Source organism: Brienomyrus brachyistius, chromosome 13 (assembly GCF_023856365.1).
Source record: "Brienomyrus brachyistius isolate T26 chromosome 13, BBRACH_0.4, whole genome shotgun sequence".
Taxonomy (NCBI): domain Eukaryota; kingdom Metazoa; phylum Chordata; class Actinopteri; order Osteoglossiformes; family Mormyridae; genus Brienomyrus; species Brienomyrus brachyistius.
Window position 1 is genome coordinate 4,300,571 of NC_064545.1, and position 19,303 is coordinate 4,319,873.

At 47.8% G+C, this 19,303-nt stretch overlaps 1 protein-coding gene across 1 annotated transcript in view; it reads left to right on the plus strand.

The window, feature by feature from the left end:
- The window catches only part of LOC125705995 (uncharacterized), a 246,424-nt gene extending 232,480 nt beyond the window's left edge, over positions 1-13,944 (plus strand). Inside the window, exon 2 of the mRNA XM_048972410.1 lies at positions 13,342-13,944. Coding sequence (XP_048828367.1) covers positions 13,342-13,827 — 486 coding nt within the window. The 3' untranslated portion in view covers positions 13,828-13,944. The remainder of the gene's footprint in view (positions 1-13,341) is intronic.
- The last annotated feature ends 5,359 nt before the right edge of the window (positions 13,945-19,303 follow it).

Consider the following 19,303-nt stretch of genomic DNA (forward strand, 5'->3'; position numbering starts at 1 on the left):
AGTCCCCGGGGCCTTATGGCCGGGACTGAGAGGCCGAGGAGAAGCTTCTACCCCCAGGCCCGTAGGATCATTAACATCACAGATTAAAAGCTAAAATATGCTATAACTACAATCTGTACTTTAAACATTTCTACATATTTTTTATACATTTTCATCTTTACTTTTTATATACCTTTTATTGTTATATTTTCTTATTATTGTCACGATCGGTCAGGTGCAGACAGGCGATCGTGCATGCAGGCGGGTAAGGAATCAGGCAAACAGGACTGGAAGCCGAAAATCAGGGCAAACGAGGGTTTAATAAAAGACAAAGGCACGAACATCGACCAACATCAATGACGGACGAGGGAAACCGGGGAGACCAGGACTTAAATACACAGGACTAATCAAAGTAAGTAGACGAAGCTGGAGACGATCAGGGAAATACACGTGGGTAATCAGGGGGCGTGGCACACACGAGGAGCGGACGAGCCGGGCATGACAATTATCTTTCTGTAGTTTCAGTTCTTCTTTTGTTAATTCACGTTGTTTAATTTTGATGTCCTTTTACTAGTGTGTTTATTACACCGACTGGAGTAACGACAATTTCATTTCGCTGCCAGTGTACCACTACATTTGTATGACAAACAAATATCTTGAATTTATTGTGTTACCCCCACCACATTATTTAATGTGTTCCTCATGAATTTCATTGCTTTTCTCAAAATAAACACGTATTCCAATTTTGGTTCTTGCAACACATTTCCAAAAAAGTTGGGACAGGAGCAATTTAGGGCCAGTAGTGAGGTAAATTGGTTAAATAATGATGTGATTTGAAAGAGGTGATGTCAATAGGTGATTGTAATTATGATTTAGTACAAAAGCAGCACAAATACGTGAGAAAATTATTGAAATGTTTAAAAACAATGTTCTTCAAAGAACGACAGGAAGAGATTTGGATATTTCACCTTCAACAGTGCATAACATAATTAAAAGATTGAAGGAATCTGAAGGAATTTCAGTGCGTAAAGGAAAAGGAGGCAAGTCTAAGTTGAACTACCGTGATCTCCAATCCCTCAGGCGGCACTGCATCAAGAATCGTCATTCATCTATAAGCGATATGACCACATATGACTACTTTGGCAAACCTTTGTCAAGTACCACAATACGTAGTTACATCCACAAATGCCAGTTAAAACTGTACTGTGCCAAAAGCAAGCCCCATCTTAACAGTGTCCAGAAGCGCCGTCGGCTTCTCTGGGCTCAGAACGCATCTGAGTTGGACCATCACACAGTGGAAACGTGTACTGTGGTCAGATGAATCAGTATTTCAGGTATTTTTTGTGAGAAATGGATGCCGTGTGCTCCAGACCAAAGAAGAAAAGGATCACCCAGACTGTTACCAGCAATAAGTCCAAAAGCCAGGGTCTGTCATGGTATGGGGTTGTGTCAGTGCCCTTGGCAAAGGTAACTTACAGTTCTGTGATGGCACCATTAATGCTGAAAAGTACATAGAGATTTTGGAGCACAATATGCTACCTTCAAGAAGACATTTTTTCCAGGGACGCCCATGCATTTTTCAACAAACAATGTGTTACGTGCCGTAAGGTTTGGGGGGGGATTGTCCTGATTGTTGTTCGGCTGCCTTCGTCTTCGCCTCCCGGACCTGGCCACGCCCCGAGCCTCGACGCTACTTCCGCGTTTGTGAATTGAAAAGGCCGGCGCGGGAGAGTAGCGGGAGCTCTGCTCATAGTTGGTTTTTGCGGTATTGGTTTGCTTGTGTTCTTTTGATTGATCGTGTATGACAGTTTTTGGTTTTCCGGTTTTCGTCTCTTGCCTTATCCCTCTGTACCTTTGCCTTTGGTTTTGACTGCTTTCTGGTTTATGATCTATTGCCTTCCTCCTGACTCCTCTCTTGCTTCGCCCCTCGGATACTGTGTTTCGGCTTTGGTGTTCTGTATGTCCGTTTCTGTTAAGTGCGTAGGGAGTGACGGCTGTTTTGGTTTGCGTACGTGTTGCTTATTCTGTGTTTTGGTTAGGGAGTTAGGATTAGTCTGTGTCATTTTCTTTTCGTTTAGAGTTAGCTTAGTTTGGGACGTATTCGTTAGTGGTGTTTTGTTTATTGTTTTGCCGGTGTCACTCCCGAAGTCTGTTGCCCTATTGTGTGTGAAGGTCTTTGTGAATAAACATAAAAAAATACAAAAAAAGATCCCTTTGTGTCCCGTGTTCCCTTTTCCCATACCCTGGTTGTCTCGTTTTCCCCTCTCCTTTCCCTTTACCTTTCTGGCGGTCCTCAACCCTAGACTGAGGATCGTAACACAATGCGAAACCACATTCTGCACACATTACAAAGTCCTGGCTGCGGAGGAAGAGGGTATGGATACTTGACTGCCTGCAGTCCCGACCTGTCTCCAATAGAGAATGTGTGGTGCATTTTGAAGGGCAATATGTGACAACGAAGACCCCGTACTGTTGTCCGCCTTAAGACTTGTTTGCAGGAAGAATGGGACAAAATTACACCTGAAACATTACATCACTTGGTGTCTTCAGTCCCTAAATGTCTTTTAAGTGTTGTGAAAAGGAATGGCGACATTACAAAGTAGTAAGTGCTTTACTGTCCCAAACTTTTTTGAAATGTGTTCTAAGAACCAAAATTGGAATACGTGTTTGAAAAAAAAAACAATGAAATTCACGAGGAACACATTAAATAATGCGCTGTTGTATTTTTTTCAATGTAATACAGGTCAAAGATAATTTAACAAAGTGCTGTTTTCAGTTTGATTTTCATTTTACATACCATCCCAACTTTTTCTGATTTGGGGTTGTAAAATGTGAACACAAAAGCTTTTTCTGTGTGAACATTATAAAACAGATTAATTCATATTAAACAATTTGTAAGACATAGACATCTAATATGTGTGTGTCTGTGAGAGAGAGCATTTCAATTAATGCCTATAGTTCAATATTTGTTATATGTGCTGAATTTCATGGTCATCATTTTGGAAAAAAAGCTACCTAAACCATACAGGACTTAGAAATGGGTTAAAACTGACAGGACGATACCAGATATCAAATTGTATAGTTAGGATGAATGTACTGTTAAACATCAGCACCATTGGAGGAGTCATGCATGGTGACTCCACTCCAACAACCGCTGCAAACACCGCGCCTCCCTGAGAGCCATCACCCATCAGCTCATCAGCCACTGCAACCAACTGCAAAGACCTCCCTCTTTCCTGCATCCAAGTAAACCAACTTCCTTTCCTTTCTAACCACCTAAACTGTCCTATTCACCTGCTATATTCCTTTAGGTTTATATTCCTACAAACTGCTTGCTTTGCAGAACAGTTTTTCCCTTTTTAGGTTAATCATTTTAAATCTGGTCACTGCATTTTCATGATTACATCGTTTGTGTCTTTTCCGTTATTTCATGTTTATTGTTTGTTAGGTATAATGTCTGTCTTATGTTCGTTGTAGGAATAAATGCATGTCTTTTTACACAACTTCAGCCTCCGTCATTGAGTGCTCACAATAGTCCCTGCCTCTGCGATCTGGCTACTACGCTCTGAAACCTCAAACTCGCCTGAAATATCGCGAGACTCTCTCTCATTGGCCGTGAGGGGAGCTTCGCTACCGATCGTTTACATTACCTGGTGACCCAGCTCGCTGGACGAGCCTACTAACCCAGGTTATTACGCGATACGGGTTATTAATGAATCCCATTTAAGTCTCACATTAACAGACTCACTGGGATTCGCATTTGAGTTTGGAGGAGCCGACCATTCGGCATAACAATTGGTTACTAATCAGCATCAAATAATAATTAATTAAAAGTTAATTAATTTCAAAACATATTGGTGGAGATATTAAAATATACCTGAGCTAATAATTCCTACAGCTGTCAGATTGTTGATGGTCACAGTGAAGACTCGCTGGTCAGGATCATCTCTGACTCACACTTTACCCTCCAGTGGAGAGTCAGTGTGTACTATGGGAGTACATGACCTCACATTATACCCTCTGCACCAGTATTTCACATGAGTTTTATATCTGTCACCATAGGAACATGGGATTGTTACAGATCATCCTCTCTGTACACAGGCCCATTTCACTGTAGACACACTGTCAGCACCTGTGGGGAAAATAATTAACTGAATAAGGATTTTCCATCTTATGACATCTCTAAGTAATTATGCTTGGTTTGTGTAATACTTAGATTAGGTCATGTGTAATTAACAGAACAGGTGATGATGTATAAAAGTCAAAGACCATCATTTTACTATAAGAACAAGGAAAACAAAACTAGTGTCTGATCTTGGGAAGGGCTTCAGCAGGATGTGGGATCGGGAATCTGAGCCTGGCAGTGTTTTTCTAGGGTCTGAGAGGAAAACCAGGACCTTAAATCCCTAGTAAAAGGCCTAGATGAGGTGAATGAATGGGCTTGTCACTGTGTGGGATGGCCACACCCCTTCAGTACTATGGCCTTACTTGTAAACATATCCAGTCCTGTGATACAGGCCCTCTCATATTCCCTCTATACATGCTTCCTTTGGGCTCTATTTGTGAACGTTATTATGTAAAATATCATTGCTATGCTGGTGATACGCAGCTCTATCTGCCATTAAAACCTGGTGACTGCTGCTCTCTGGTGGCCCTTTCTAACTGTCTGGAGGATATTAAGAACAGGACAGCAATGACTTTCGTCCAGATTAATGAAAACAAGACAGAGGTAATGAGTTTTGGTCACTGTTCATGATCTCAGAGAACAATTAGGGCCTCATTCAGAAAACTTCCAGTCACATACTAAAAATCTTGGTGTCATCTTTGATTCATCACTGAGTTTGATAAACAAATAAATGCTGTTGTGAAGGGGTGTTTCTGTCAGCTGAGTTCAATAGCCTGGCTTAAACCACACCTTTCAGCCAAAGACCTGGAGAGTTACTCCTGCTTTTATCCTGATTGGGTTACTGCCGTTCTCTGTACCCAGGTTTACCAGAAGCATCTTTATTCTGACTACACCTTGTTCAAAACGGTGCTACCAGGCTCTCAACAAAAAATAGACACCAAATTTCCCCTGTGTTGGCTGCACTGCATTGGCTACCTGTTAAGTTTTGAGAATTTCTGAGAATACAGTTGAAAGATTTCTTATTTCTTTCTAAGGCGATACATGGCATAGGTCCCCAGTCCGTCTCGGAGCTAATTCAGCCTTACACCGCTTCTTATTAGATGCATCTCTGTACTGACCCTGCACACACAGGAACACATTTTATTTATCTATTTAATCTGACTATTCTGCTTTGCACATCATGTATTTAACATTTATAGTGATTTTATATTTATTACTAGATTATTGTATAACTTTTGCACTGTTTTTTGAACTTGGTTGTTGCTTAGCCTTGTTTTTCCATGGAGCACCATTATACCAAAAAGAATTCCTTGTAGGGTCAACCTACTTGGCAATAAACCACAGTCTGATTCTGATTATTTTTTGTGTAACATTGTGTAACATTGGCCAATGTCTCTACTTTTACTATATATTTATATTATTTTGACCTACAGCACTTTGGCACAACATAGATTGTTTTTAAATGTGCTATAGAAATAAAAATAATTCAACTTGATATAGAAACGTATTTCAAGTCATCCATCTTGCCGAGATGGGGGTTGCGCTGTGACCCCTGGTGGACAAATTATGCAGCAACAGTACTCATATCATGGTTGAAAGTTCTGTCTTCAGTCTCTATGTTTCTTTTTAGTTATCATTAATTGGCCATTATAAACCAAATGCTGATAGCGATTTATCACAGACTCCTGCATTAATGAATTAAAATATTCATGATGAATAAAGAAGATGAATTGGCGCTAATGTGTATTTTTACTGTGTTATTGATGAGATAAATATTACAGTACACGGATCGCTCTGGTGTCTCAGAAATTGTCTCCATTTTTTCATACCAATTTATCATTAGGACAGTAGTGCTTGCAGTTCACAAATGCTTTGGCCTACAAACAATTTGGTTCGCAAAAACAAAATTTGGTCAATGAACAAACTTGACCAGATTCCTTTTTTTATACTAGTGTAACACCGGCGGGGCGCATATCCCAGCATGCCCCGCGTACAATTGTAAATAGAAGGACCACGACAGGCACCCAACAAGCACCGAACCCAAATACACAGATGGGAAACACAATGTTGTCAGAAGCTGAACTGCGAAATGCAGATGCAGTGAGTGATTTACACACACTAAATACACGTTAGGATCGGACAGGGTATACACACAAGACATGGGCAAAGTGTAAAGTGAGGTAGACCTTCATGGGTCAGTCCATTGCAGGGCAATGGAAGCTGGAGAAATGCCATGTGAACAGCAGAAATGTGGTCATACAGGATGTGAGGGTGAGACTGTGTGATGTATACAGAGGGTCTGACCTCATGGCTTTGTTTCAGTCTTTAGTATTGTGATGACATTGTGATAGCCCAGTGATAACTATACTGGATGGGTGGTACCCCTTTAAAGAGCAAGGGGAGATGGGATACCATTGTGGTATGCAAGCAGGTCCTCAGGGTTGTCACACATGTTTTTCTGAGGTGTACACTGCTGGTTGCTTGAGCCCCTGGATGAGACACTGGTCAGTGCCCTGCAGAATCGCTGTGGGCAGTGTGAGGACTTCTGCCCTCTCAGTTAAACAGTAGGTGCAGGGACTGAGTCAAATGAGTCTCTCTGCATCCTGCTTGATGATATCAAGGGGTTGTGTAGGCGTGTCTGTGCTCACATGGCTCTATCAGTACAGAGTGAACTGGCCAGGGATCAGTTTATCTAGACACTTAACCCCAGATAGCTCACATTCAGACACAGTCAACCCCTCTGCGTCCCTAGACGAGGCCCTGGAACTGGCTTTGGAGAGAGAAATTGTGGGCAGCGAGGTGGCGGGGAACGAGGCGGGAGAAATCAACCAAGCTGTGAGGAAACGCCAAAGGGCTTGGAGGACCCAGGCCCTCAGGTTTACTTCCTGGATGCAGACTGCCTGTAGGCTGACAGGCAGCAGCACCCCCCCCACCCCTCAATCCTCAGACAGTGTCCCAAGTTCACCGCCACCCAGGGTTCCGCCAAGGGCACGCATAGCCGGGAAGATGTGGGCCAACAAGGTTAATTTCCGGAACTTCCTTGGTGACACCGGGGAGGTGGCCCTGCTGCCACCTGCTGCAGAGGTGGTGACTACGGATTGGACTCACAGAGGCAACTTCTGTCACATACCCACCATAGTGATGTGAGTCGCATGTACTGCCCTAGTCCATACAGGTTCCACTGCAACCCTGGTGAGACCAGACACTGTCTAGAACTGACATTGGTGCAGGTGAGAACAATGACTGGTGACCTGGCCCCTTTAAGAGGGACGGGGTTGTTCCCTTTTGACATGGGGGGTTTAGTTGTGAATAGTAACTATGTGGATGGCTGACATGCTCGATCCCTCCATCCTGGGCCTGAATTTCCCCCGGAGCACGGCATGTGTGTTGGACTTTGGGCACAACATGCTGAGATTCCCTGCGGCCCATGTGTACAGTGGGGCCGCTGGCCCTGCAGCCTCTGCAGCTGACTGCCCACCCCTTACTGCCACTGGGCCTGTACCTCCACATCAGCTAGAGATCCCTTCCTCTGCTACAGTCACATGGGCCCCTGAGCCCACATGTGTCCCCTCCAGTGTAGCGCTGCAGCCTCACTCACTTCACTGGAGTCTAACGGGGTTTACCAGAGCGACTTACCTGAAGCTGCCATTGGAGGAGCCCATGATGACCACACGGTTGCCCTTCTGCCACTGCAATCCCACTGCCCTGGTCCTCTACCTCACACCATTGATCCCCTGCCCCACCCATACGGTTGTGTGCCTCTTCAGGTTTGCAGCCTCCTCCTGCACTGAGCGGCCATTTCAGAAGTTTAATTATTTAACTATACAGTAATACACACGTTTCCAACCATTAAAAACATTATCCAGACTTAAAGTCACTTGAATAAAAATATTTAAAAACTTGTTAGCATTTCAATATAGTATCAATATAGTATCTGGTACTTCCTCTTTGTTTACATGGATAACATAACACTCACAGCACAAAGTATGCTGTCCTCAGCATTCGTATCTCCGCAACATTCCAAAGATCCATCATAGGCCTTTAGTCTAAAAACAAGCTAAAATGGTCACTGAGAACCTTTGCGTCCATTGATTTCCATCAGCTGTGTTTGGAAAGTTCGAAAGAATTTCTGAGGCTACTGAACAGAGCCAGGGTTGCCAGCTCTCACCCATCTGGTGTGACACTCACACCTTCAGACTCTCACGCTCACGCAAGAAATCTTATTAAATCTTAGGGCAAATCTATATTATTTCATTATAAACCTAAAATTCGCTATATCAAAAGAGAGAGAGGAAGGATACCGCTTCCATAAAATTGACAGGTCGGGTCAAAAGGTCACTTGTGGGCGGGGCTTGTGTAGGCGGGGTTGTGGTGGTACGATGTGACGTCACGGGAGTTGTATTTATTTATTATTTATTTTAAATTATTTATTTTTTATTATTATTATAAATTATTTATTTTAATTTATTTATTTTAAATTATTATTTATTATTATTATAAATTATTTTTTATGATTTATTTAATTATTATTTTATTTTAAAATTATATTGAGGAGAGTGTTATATTGAGGAGAGTGCTTATGAGTGTGTGTGTGTTATTTTAATAAGTTATTATTTTGTCGGGCACAGCCGTGGCCGAGCGGGGGTGGGTTACCTGATGGAGCGTGAGCGTACGGCGTGTCTGGTGTTACGGTACCGCGGTAAGGTCCCGGGCTTTGGAGAATCAGCAAAGGCCTTAGAACCCTGTGTCTGGTGCGGTACTGCGCTAAGGTCCCCGCGGGCTCGGATAATCCTCGGAGAGAGCGATGCCGGAGAGCTGAGAACCGTGCCGCGGCGCAAGTCTGATGCCGGAGAGCTGAGAGCCGTGCCGCTGCGCGAGTCTGTGACAAACTCTGAGAGACTGAGACTCTGGGAGAAAATGATAAAGTTGGAGCGAAGAATGAGAGGAGGAGGAGGTGGAGGGTCTGTCGTCCAATAAAAACGCTTGGCGGTAGTTTTGACAATGTATGCGTGTTTCTTCCTCACGCAGGCGTTTGTATTACATCAGCGTATGGTGCCACACTTTTGAAAGGCCGTCTCTAACGACTTGGGCCATACATGCACCCCCAGTAGAATCAGTTTGAAGCTTTGTTTCCCGTATATGACCTCGCACAAGTACAGATATGAGTGCACCTGGTTAATTGCAATTAAATAATCTAGTAAAGACACGCAAGTGTATTACATCAGCGTATGGGGCCATACTTTTGAAGGTCGTCTCTAACGACTCGGGCCATACATCAAGTTGGACACCTCGGCTCCCAGTAAATCCTGTTTTTTCATACATGACAGTACAGATATGGGTTAACAGAGAAACGATATGACTTGCACCCGGTTGATATTGCGGCGAGCGGGGGGGCCTATTCCTCCTAGGGCAGAGGCACAAGTATCTTCGAGGTCTTACCCTTCCTGCCAGCCAAAGAGCCACAAGTTTCATCCAGGCCTTACCCGGTGAGTATATTATCTCTTTTATTAGCGTGATAAAAATGCTAATTAATTAAATCAAATTAAATTAACATTCTAATAATAGGTATTCTCTGTTTATTCTATGTACAAGAGAGAGAGTGCGCTGACCGGTCAAGAGAAAATCTACAAGAGACCTGAATCAACAGGTATGGACGGAGCATCACCACCACCGGCTATACCCGAAGCCTTATTAAATGAAATAGACATTATCAACAATGCTAATAATGAAAATGATGAGGATTACTCTGCTCAACACGACTCGCCACCCGCGGCGCCCGATGAAACAGTGGCCCAAGAGCCCTGTTTTCTGCCATCCCTAGAGACATTAAGAAGCATGTTAAATGAAAGGGGCTCTGAAGCAGAAGGGGGGCTCCCCCCCAGCGACGAGGTCGCATGGTCCCCCGCGGATGCTGAATTGTGGGAGGCCTTGTCAGACGCAGAATTTCTTCTCGATGCTGAGGAGATTGAAAATGAATTGGGGCTGGGACAATTTGAAAATGTTGAACAGGAAGGTGGCGGTGGTATCGGTGACGTGGACCCCCAGCCTGACGGGGTCATTCATCGGCGCAGATTCAATAACGTACAGATTAGACGGATTCTAAATATCCCCCATCCTAGAAACGAAGGCAATTTCCGCGAGTACTATGAAAATGTAATCGAGGGGTTTCAAAATATTGTGAATGAGGCGATACCTTACGCCGCATGGGGAGCTTATATACAGGTCACCCTGCGCGCTGACTTTTTAAACGACGAGCTGTCGCAAATTGTACGGTATGGGGAGGGGGAGCTGACAGACTTGCAGCAACTGCTGGATCGCCTGGTGCAGTCTAATCAAGAGATTTTAAACGATTCCAACCTAGAAGTAATCGTAGACGTAATAAATATCCCACGCGGCGGCGGGAACAAACGTAAACTACAGACCATGTTAGCTTCAGAAATAATTTCTAAAAAAGCCAGACACATGTTTATCATTAATAACAACACCAACGCGTGTTTCGCCATAAACTTGGCGCATCTGCTGCACGAAAACTTCACTGACGCCGAGGCTGAAAAGCTCGGCCTGGAGTTACAGGAGAAAGCGGGATTCAGCCCTGACCACACAGTCGCTTTGAATGACATTATCAATTTCGAGAAAATCATTGATTGCAAAGCAGTGGTGTATTATCAACAACCTTATTCAAACAATCTCCAAATTTACCAGACACCCACACCTACCGACGGTAGACGGGTGGTGTATTTCTTTTTACACGATCAGCATTTTTACGGCATTAAAAGCGTAAAGGGGTTCTTAGGGGTGGGCTACATTTGCACGAGCTGTTTCAAAGGGTTCGACTCGCCTCACAGTCATCGGTGCGAAAAGTTCTGCAACGTCTGTCAGACTAATTGCAAAGAAGGTGAAAGTACACCAATGATACTGTGTGAGCGCTGTAATTTCAGATGCTTAAATGACACGTGCTTTGAGCGTCACCGTACGCCGAGGGTCTGCCCAGTTAGGGGGGAGCTTGCTAGCCCCTGTGACAAGTTCAGAAAATGCAAAGCTTGCGGGCTCAGATACTACCAAAGTCCCGAGAACCCAAAACCGCACTCGTGTAAAGCAGTAAAATGTAATATCTGCGACGCTAAACTCCACACAACAGAATCAGACATATCCACCCCACATCTCTGCTATCTAAATCCTCCCGAGAAGCCTAACAGAGGGGAACGGGCCGAAAGGGGTGAGGGGAGTAAAAAGGCCCCCAAATATGTGTTTTTTGATTTTGAAACATCTCAGAGGTCGGGTACCCATATCCCGGTTTACGTGTGTGCCATCTCCGATCAGAACGAGACAATGACCGCCGAGGGGCCCGACTGCGCGCTACAGTTTCTCAGACATTTCAGGGCGCCCTTCTATAGAGGCGTCTGTTTCATTAGTCACTACGGAAAGGCATTCGATAATTACATCGTACTGAACGCGATGGTGAAGGAAGGCATGGAACCGCGTGTGGTGTCACAGGGGAATAAAATCATCCTCATCCTGGACAGCGTGTTTGAGCAAAGGTACATCGACAGTCACTCCTTTCTAAGCATGCCTTTGAGAAAAATCCCCGATGCGATGGGATGCTCGACTCAGATGCGAAAAGGCTATTTTCCGCATCATTTCACAGACATGGAAAACTTTAGTTACGTGGGGCCCTACCCCCCTCCCGATCAATTTGGGCCCGATCAAATGTCCGGCAAAGAACGCGACAAGTTTTATCAATGGTACGACAGTGTAAAGCACCAGACCTTTAATTTTCACAAAGAGATGATCGCTTACTGTAAAAACGACGTGGAGATTCTGAGAGAGGGCTGCTTGTGCTTCCTGCGGGAGTTTAAAACGCTCACGGGTTGCGATCCCTTCTCAGCGGCCACCATCGCTTCGGCCGCGTTGCTGGTTTACAGGACAAATTTCCTCCCCAGAGATACGATCGCGATCCCGGATGTATGGGATTACAGGAGGCAATACAAAAGTTATTCGAACGTGTCCATCCAGTGGCTGGAATTCATAGGGCGCACGCGCGGCATCGAAATTCGACACGCGCTGCGCGGGGGTGAAGTGCGTGTGGGACGCTTTCACCTAGACGGATACGCCGAGATAGAGGGAGAGAAATGGGCTTTCGAGTTTCTAGGTTGTCAGTTTCACGGCTGTCCAACCTGCAACAACGAACACGATATCTGCCCCCTGACCCGTGAGAGCTTCGGTGCCCTGTACGTTAAAACAAGGGAAAAACTCGAGGCGTTGCGCCAAGAGTTTAATATGAACGTGGAATCTATCTGGGAACATGAATGGGCTCACGCTAAAACTCACGACCCACAGGTACAGCGTTTCCTGTCAGACTTCGAGCCCCCTGAGCCCCTAAGGCCGCGAGAAGCGCTGTTTGGGGGTCGGACGTCGGCGATTCGCCTGCGTTACGACGTCACGGGGCAAGAGCGCGTCCACTACGTGGATTTCACGTCGCTGTACCCGTACACTCTGGCTAAATGTGAATTCCCCGTGGGGCACCCTGAAATCATTCATTCGAATTTTAAGCCTCTGAATGAATACTTTGGCCTGATCAAAGCCACGGTCAACACCCCCCGCAAGCTGTTTTTCCCCGTCCTACCCAGCAGACTGCCAAATGGGAAACTAGTGTTTACCCTCTGCAGGACATGCGCGATCGAGAACAGACAGGAGGGGGCCTGTGGGCATTCCGACGCAGAGCGGGAGCTGACAGGTGTCTAGGTCTCAGCGGAGGTCAATCTGGCTTTAGAGAGGGGCTATTCGGTCGTGAAGGTGCACGAAGTGTGGCATTTTCCCCAGACCAGCGGGGAGCTGTTTAGAGATTACATTAAAACCTTTCTCAAAGTGAAGCAGCAGGCTTCGGGCTACCCCGACGACGCGACCGATGACGAGGGTCGCAGGGGGTACATAAAAAACTATCTCGAGCGTGAGGGGATCGAATTGGAGCCCGATAAGATAGTGTCTAACGAGGGGAAGAGGCAGGTGTCCAAACTTCTGCTTAACTCGCTGTGGGGTAAACTGCGCAGAGGAGCAACATGCTCCAGACATGCTTAGTGTCTGACCCGGGGGAGTTTTTTAATTTTTTCTGCTCGGACCTGTATGAGATTTCCAGCTTCGCGTTTGTCAACGACGAGGTCGCCCTCATCCGCTGGCGTTACAAGTCTTCCTACAAAGTGCCGCCGGGAAAGACTAACATATTCATAGCCTGTCAAACTACCGCGTGGGGCCGGTTGACGCTTTACAAAGAACTGGAAAAATTGGGGCGGAGGGTGCTGTATCACGACACCGACAGCATCGTGTACATAAGCAGGCCTGGTGAATATGAGCCGACCTTAGGCAATTACCTGGGCGAGCTGACGTCCGAATTAGCCCCAGACGAATACATTGCTTCGTGGGGTGCGCTGGGACCAAAAAGTTACTGTTACCGACTCAACAACGGGAAAACACAAATGAAATGTAAGGGTATAACTCTAAATTACGACACCTGTCAAAAGGTAAACTTTGACAGTATGATCGGATTGATTGAAAACTACATCGGAGGCTGTAGGAATAACCCCACTATAATGACGCACTACAACAAAATCGAACGCGACATGAAAAGTTTTCGCCTGTTTAATAGGCCTCTAGATAAAAAGGTCAGGGTCGTCTACGACAAACGCAGATTGCTGACTAGCGGGGAAACTCTGCCTTTTGGTTACTGAAATGTAAAACTAGCAGCATGGTCTTTAAAAACCTGTTAAAGTTTTTTCAAACATGTTCATTTGTTTTAAACTGAAAAGTTTTTCCAAAGATGTTTTTTAAAAATCAAAGATGTACAACTGTTTTAAAATGTTCATAGTAAGATGTTTTTTAAAAATCAAAGATGTACAAATGTTTTAAACTGAAAAGTTTTTCCAAAGATGTGCAAATGTTTTAAACTGAAAAGTTTTTCTAAAGATGTTTTTTTTTAATCAAAGATGTACAAATGTTTTAAACTGAAAAGTTTTTCCAAAGATGTGCAAATGTTTTAAACTGAAAAGTTTTTCTAAAGATGTTTTTTTAATCAAAGATGTACAAATGTTTTAAACTGAAAAGTTTTTCCAAAGATGTGCAAATGTTTTAAACTGAAAAGTTTTTCCAAAGATGTGCAAATGTTTTAAACTGAAAAGTTTTTCTAAAGATGTTTTTTTTAATCAAAGATGTACAAATGTTTTAAACTGAAAAGTTTTTCTAAAGATGTTTTTTAATCAAAGATGTACAAATGTTTTAAACTGAAAAGTTTTTCTAAAGTTGTTTTTAAAATGTAACTTGTGTATGTTTTTATTTTCAAACTTGTGTACTGAAATGTGTTGTACATTTATCACAAGAGTTTCTATTAAAACTTTCACCCACGCACTCTGTGCCTGTGAAAGCTGACACCCCTGCAGCACCAGTTTGCACGTGTGTGTGTGTGTGTGTGTGTGTGTGTCTGCACGCGGAAAGATTTAAAAGATTAGGGCAGTATTTTCCGTTTCATCAGTGTTTTTTTTGCAAGATGATGGGTAGCGGCGTGAGAGAGGTCGACTTTGATCACCGTTTAGAATTGCCGTTTACGGCTATAATCGCAGGGGCGAGTTCTTCGGGGAAAACCTATTTCACTAAAGAAATGCTTTTAAATCAGAGTCACTGTTTCATAGGGGCCCCCGTTAAAAAAATTGTGTGGTGTTTCGCTTCCCATCAGCCGCTGTATGATGAACTGCGCGATCGGATCACCGAAATTGAATTTATACAAGGGCTTCCTAAAAGCTGGGAGGATGAGGAACGCTTCCCCTCAGGCTCCTTGATAATCATCGATGATTTGATGGACAGCGCGTCCGAAAACAAACTCGTGGCAGAAGCTTTCACGAGGTTCAGACACCACCGACAAATCTCGGTCATCTACCTGGTGCAGAACGTATTTCACCAGGGCAAGTACAGCAGGACTATAGCCCTAAATACTACTTATTATTGTCTGTTTAAGAATGTGCGAGACAGAATGCAAATCAAAGTTTTAGCTCAGCAAATGTTTCCTTGGCAGAAAAAGTTTTTTCTAGATTCTTATCAAGAGGCGACAGGGCCACCCCACGGTTATTTATTGGTCGATTTGAGAGCCACGTGCCCAGAAGAGTTCCGACTCAGGACCGGATTATTACCGGGGTCGCTACCCGTCGTCTTTCTACCGGCGAGCCATTGATTTATCACTACTAAGCTATGTCCGATCATCTCAGGAAACACCTGCCGACCCTTAAAGTTTTACAGAGGACGAGGGGGGTGAAACGTAAAAAGATTCTTACGGCTGACCCATCTAATTACATAATTTTGGCTCTCTCCGAAATCTGTCTCAATCTCATAAGAGGCCGTATACCTTTAACCGTAGCTCAATTTAACAAGCTGAAGAAACAGAAAAGACTGATTAAACTTTTCGCCTGTAAGAAAAACAGCGTTGCTAGGAAACGCAAGGCAGTGCTTCAAAGAGGAGGATTCTTACTACCGCTCTTATCAGTGGCTCTGCCATTCGTCACAAGCCTGTTTGCCGGTAAGACGGCTAATTAGCTTTTTACCAACATGAGCGAAGTGAAAAAAATGTTCATGCTGACCCCCCAACAACTCCGTACGCTGACCCAGAGGGGGACCCCGCATACCATCGGCGAATCGGCCCAGGGCGAACTTGAAAACCAGATGCACGGTTTAATAAATCAGCCGGGTATGAATTTGCATGAAAAAGTAAAAAGATACGATCAATTGCTACAGAGGTATCTGAATCTAGTCCGAAAAGAGGAACATCAGGGGCGAGAAATTGTCCTTACTGAGCGGAAAGAAAAAACGGAGGAGGAGGAGGAGGAGGAGGGGAGACAGCCTGACAGCAGCAACGCGACTAGGGACAAATCTGTACAGGAAGTTGTCCAGCAAGTGGCTCCCAGGGCTAGAAAGAACGTGGGGTACATCATGCAGAAACTGCTCGATTCCGACGGGGCGGTACGTTGGACCCAGTCGGGTGAACTCATCATCAGAGATAGACCCATTAAAGGTTCCCATATTTTAGATTTGATGAAAACTTTATCACAGCCTAAATCCCACACCGTCGAATATCCTAAAGGCTGGGATCCCTTTTTAAACGTGATATCCAAATTAAACATACCCCTCACGAGCGTGGGTAACATCCAAGCCAGGAAAGCCCTAAGCCATCTTAAAGATTACGGCGGAAGGGGTCCCCCACCACCCTCCTCCCCTCCTGTGAAACAGAAGCTCGGGAGACGTAGAAAACGTATTGCGGACGACTCGGCACCCCCGCTCGCGGGAACCCCTCACACGCAGCGCGATTCCTCCCCTGAATATCGTTTATGGCCTATAAAGGGTACTCCTTATGCTCCGTGGATAGATTACAGCGATTAAGTGTTTTATATACGTGTGGAAAAAAATTAAAATGCCTGTAACGCAGCTGTTAATAAAATGTTAAATTTATTGAATAAAAGGTGTCACGTTTTTATTTTTTCCCCCGACATTAACCTAACAACCCTAACTGTCACGCTCGGCGTTTGCGGGTGAGGCGCACGGACGGGGCGAGCGGGCAGGAAGCAGGCGAGCAGGCAGACTCAGGGCAAACGGGGATTTATTAAAAGGACGAGGACTTGGGAACATGGCACGCCGACTAACATCAATGACAGACACTGGATTAGTACACAACAGGAACTTAAATACAAGAAACAAGGCAGCAGGAAACAAGACACGACTGGGCACGATCAGGAAATCACACGTGGGTAATTAGGGGGCGTGGCACACACGAGGAGCGGACGGAGCGGGCGTCACAGAACCCCCCCCCCAAAGGCGCGCTACACCGGGCGCGCCCGGGAGGAGGCGAAGGACGGGACGAGACCGGGAAACCAGAACCTGAAAGACAAGGGCAAAAAAAATCAACGGGGAACAGGGAACAAGACAGACAGGCAAAACTGACAAAGAGGCAGGAGCCAGGACAGGACACTACACAAGACAGGAAAAGCCGACAGACAGACCAGGAAGGGAGGAACAGAGGGAACAGGCGGAACAAAAGGAGCGGGAGTGACGGGAGGGAACGACGGGAAACCAGGAACAGAGCGGGGCAGAACAAAGGCAGGAGGAGGAACAAGGACAGGCGGGACAGAGACAGGAAAGAAGGGAGAGAAGGAGGAGGAAGGAAGGGGAGCCCGAGGGAGCCCCAGCGGGCGACGGGAGGCAGCCGGAGGGGCCGCAGGCGGCCGGGAGGCCGGAGCCGGAGGGGACCTCGGAGGGGCCGAGGAGGCAGGGCGAGGGACCTGCGGAGGGGCCAGGGAGGAAGCAGGAGGGAGCACCGGGGAAGGGGACGAGGGAGCAGGAGGGGCCCACGGCGAAGGCCCGGAGGAGGGGGGAGCCGCAGCAGGCGGCGACGTCCGGTGGAGGGCCGGAGGTAGGGGCCCCGCAGGCAACCGAGGAGCCGCCGTCGGGGAGCCCGTAGGCGGCCGACCAGGCACCGGAGGGGGGAGCGAGGCGGGGCGACGAGGTACTGGAGGGGAACCCGCAGGCGACAGCCGACCCGGAGGGCCAGGACCCGCAGGCGCCAACCGAGCCAGAGCGCAGGCGAGGGAGGGCGAGCCAGGGGGCAGGGCGGGAGGGACCCCAGTCCGACGTCTGTGTCCCCTCCCTCTGCGGGACACAGACATACCGACCCCCGGTCGGGGTCGATGTCGCCGGGGTGAGGGTGAAGGAGTCACTAGTGTGGTCCCCGAGGGGTCCCATTCAAGCTCCTCCACCTCCGAAGAGGGAGGAGCCACGATGGAGTCCTCCGGGACCACCTCAGGGACCAGGGCGACAGGACTTGGAGCTGCTGCAGGCGGAGGGGGCGCCTCTGGAGCTGCAGCAGGGGGAGGGGGCGCCTCTGGAGCTGCTGCAGGCGGAGGGGGCGCCTGCCCGGGAGCTGCTGCAGGCGGAGGGGGCGCCTGTCCGGGAGCTGCAGCAGGTGGCTGCAGTGGGGGCGCCTGCCCGGGAGCTGCAGCAGGCGGCTGCAGTGGGGGCGCCTGCCCGGGAGCTGCAGCAGGCGGCTGCAGTGGGGGCGCCTGCCCGGGAGCTGCAGCAGGCGGCTGCAGAGGGGGCGCCTGCCCGGGAGCTGCAGCAGGCGGCTGCAGAGGGGGCGCCTCTGCAGGAACAGGAGCACGGTCAGGAACAGGAGCACGGTCAGGAACAGGAGCTGGCTGCAGTGGGGGCGCCTGCCCGGGAGCTGCAACGCGGTCAGGAACAGGTGCGCGGTCAGGAACAGGAGCTGGCTGCCTTGAGGGCGCCTGCCCGGGAGCTGCAGCAGGTGGCTGCAGTGGGGGCGCCTGCCCGGGAGCTGCAGCAGGCGGCTGCAGTGGGGGCGCCTCTGCAGGAACAGGAGCACGGTCAGGAACAGGAGCACGGTCAGGAACAGGAGCACGGTCAGGAACAGGAGCTGGCTGCAGTGGGGGCGCCTGCCCGGGAGCTGCAGCAGGCGGCTGCAGTGGGGGCGCCTGCCCGGGAGCTGCAGCAGGCGGCTGCAGTGGGGGCGCCTGCCCGGGAGCTGTAGCAGGTAGCTGCAGTGGGGGCGCCTGCCCGGGAGCTGCAGCAGGCGGCTGCAGTGGGGGCGCCTCTGCAGGAACAGGAGCACGGTCAGGAACAGGAGCACGGTCAGGAACAGGAGCTGGCTGCAGTGGGGGCGCCTGCCCGGGAGCTGCAGCAGGCGGCTGCAGAGGGGGCGCCTCTGCAGGAACTGCAGGTTGCTGCAGTGGCGGCTGCGCTGGCTGCGCAGGCGGCAGCGCAGATGGCAGGAACACCCCAGACGTGTGCGCGGGAACTGCAGGCAGACAGGAAGACTCAGGCGAGGGCACAGAAGCTGCAGATGACGGGAACGCCCCAGACGTGGGCGCGGGAACTGCAGGCAGACAGGAAGACTCAAGCGAGGGCACAGAAGCTGCAGATGACGGGAACGCCCCAGACGTGGGCGCGGGAACTGCAGGCAGACAGGACAACTCGACAGCGGGAGCCCTAAGCACAGGCGGGTGCTTAACCGCTGGAGTCGGACGGCCCGTCGGTCGCGCAGGCAGCGGAGGTGGCTGTCCCAGCGCATGAACCGCGGGTACTGGCGACAGCCCCAGCACGGTAGCCGCAGGATCTAGCGGCGGCACCTGTGCAGGTGTCGCGGGCTGAGGAAGCTGC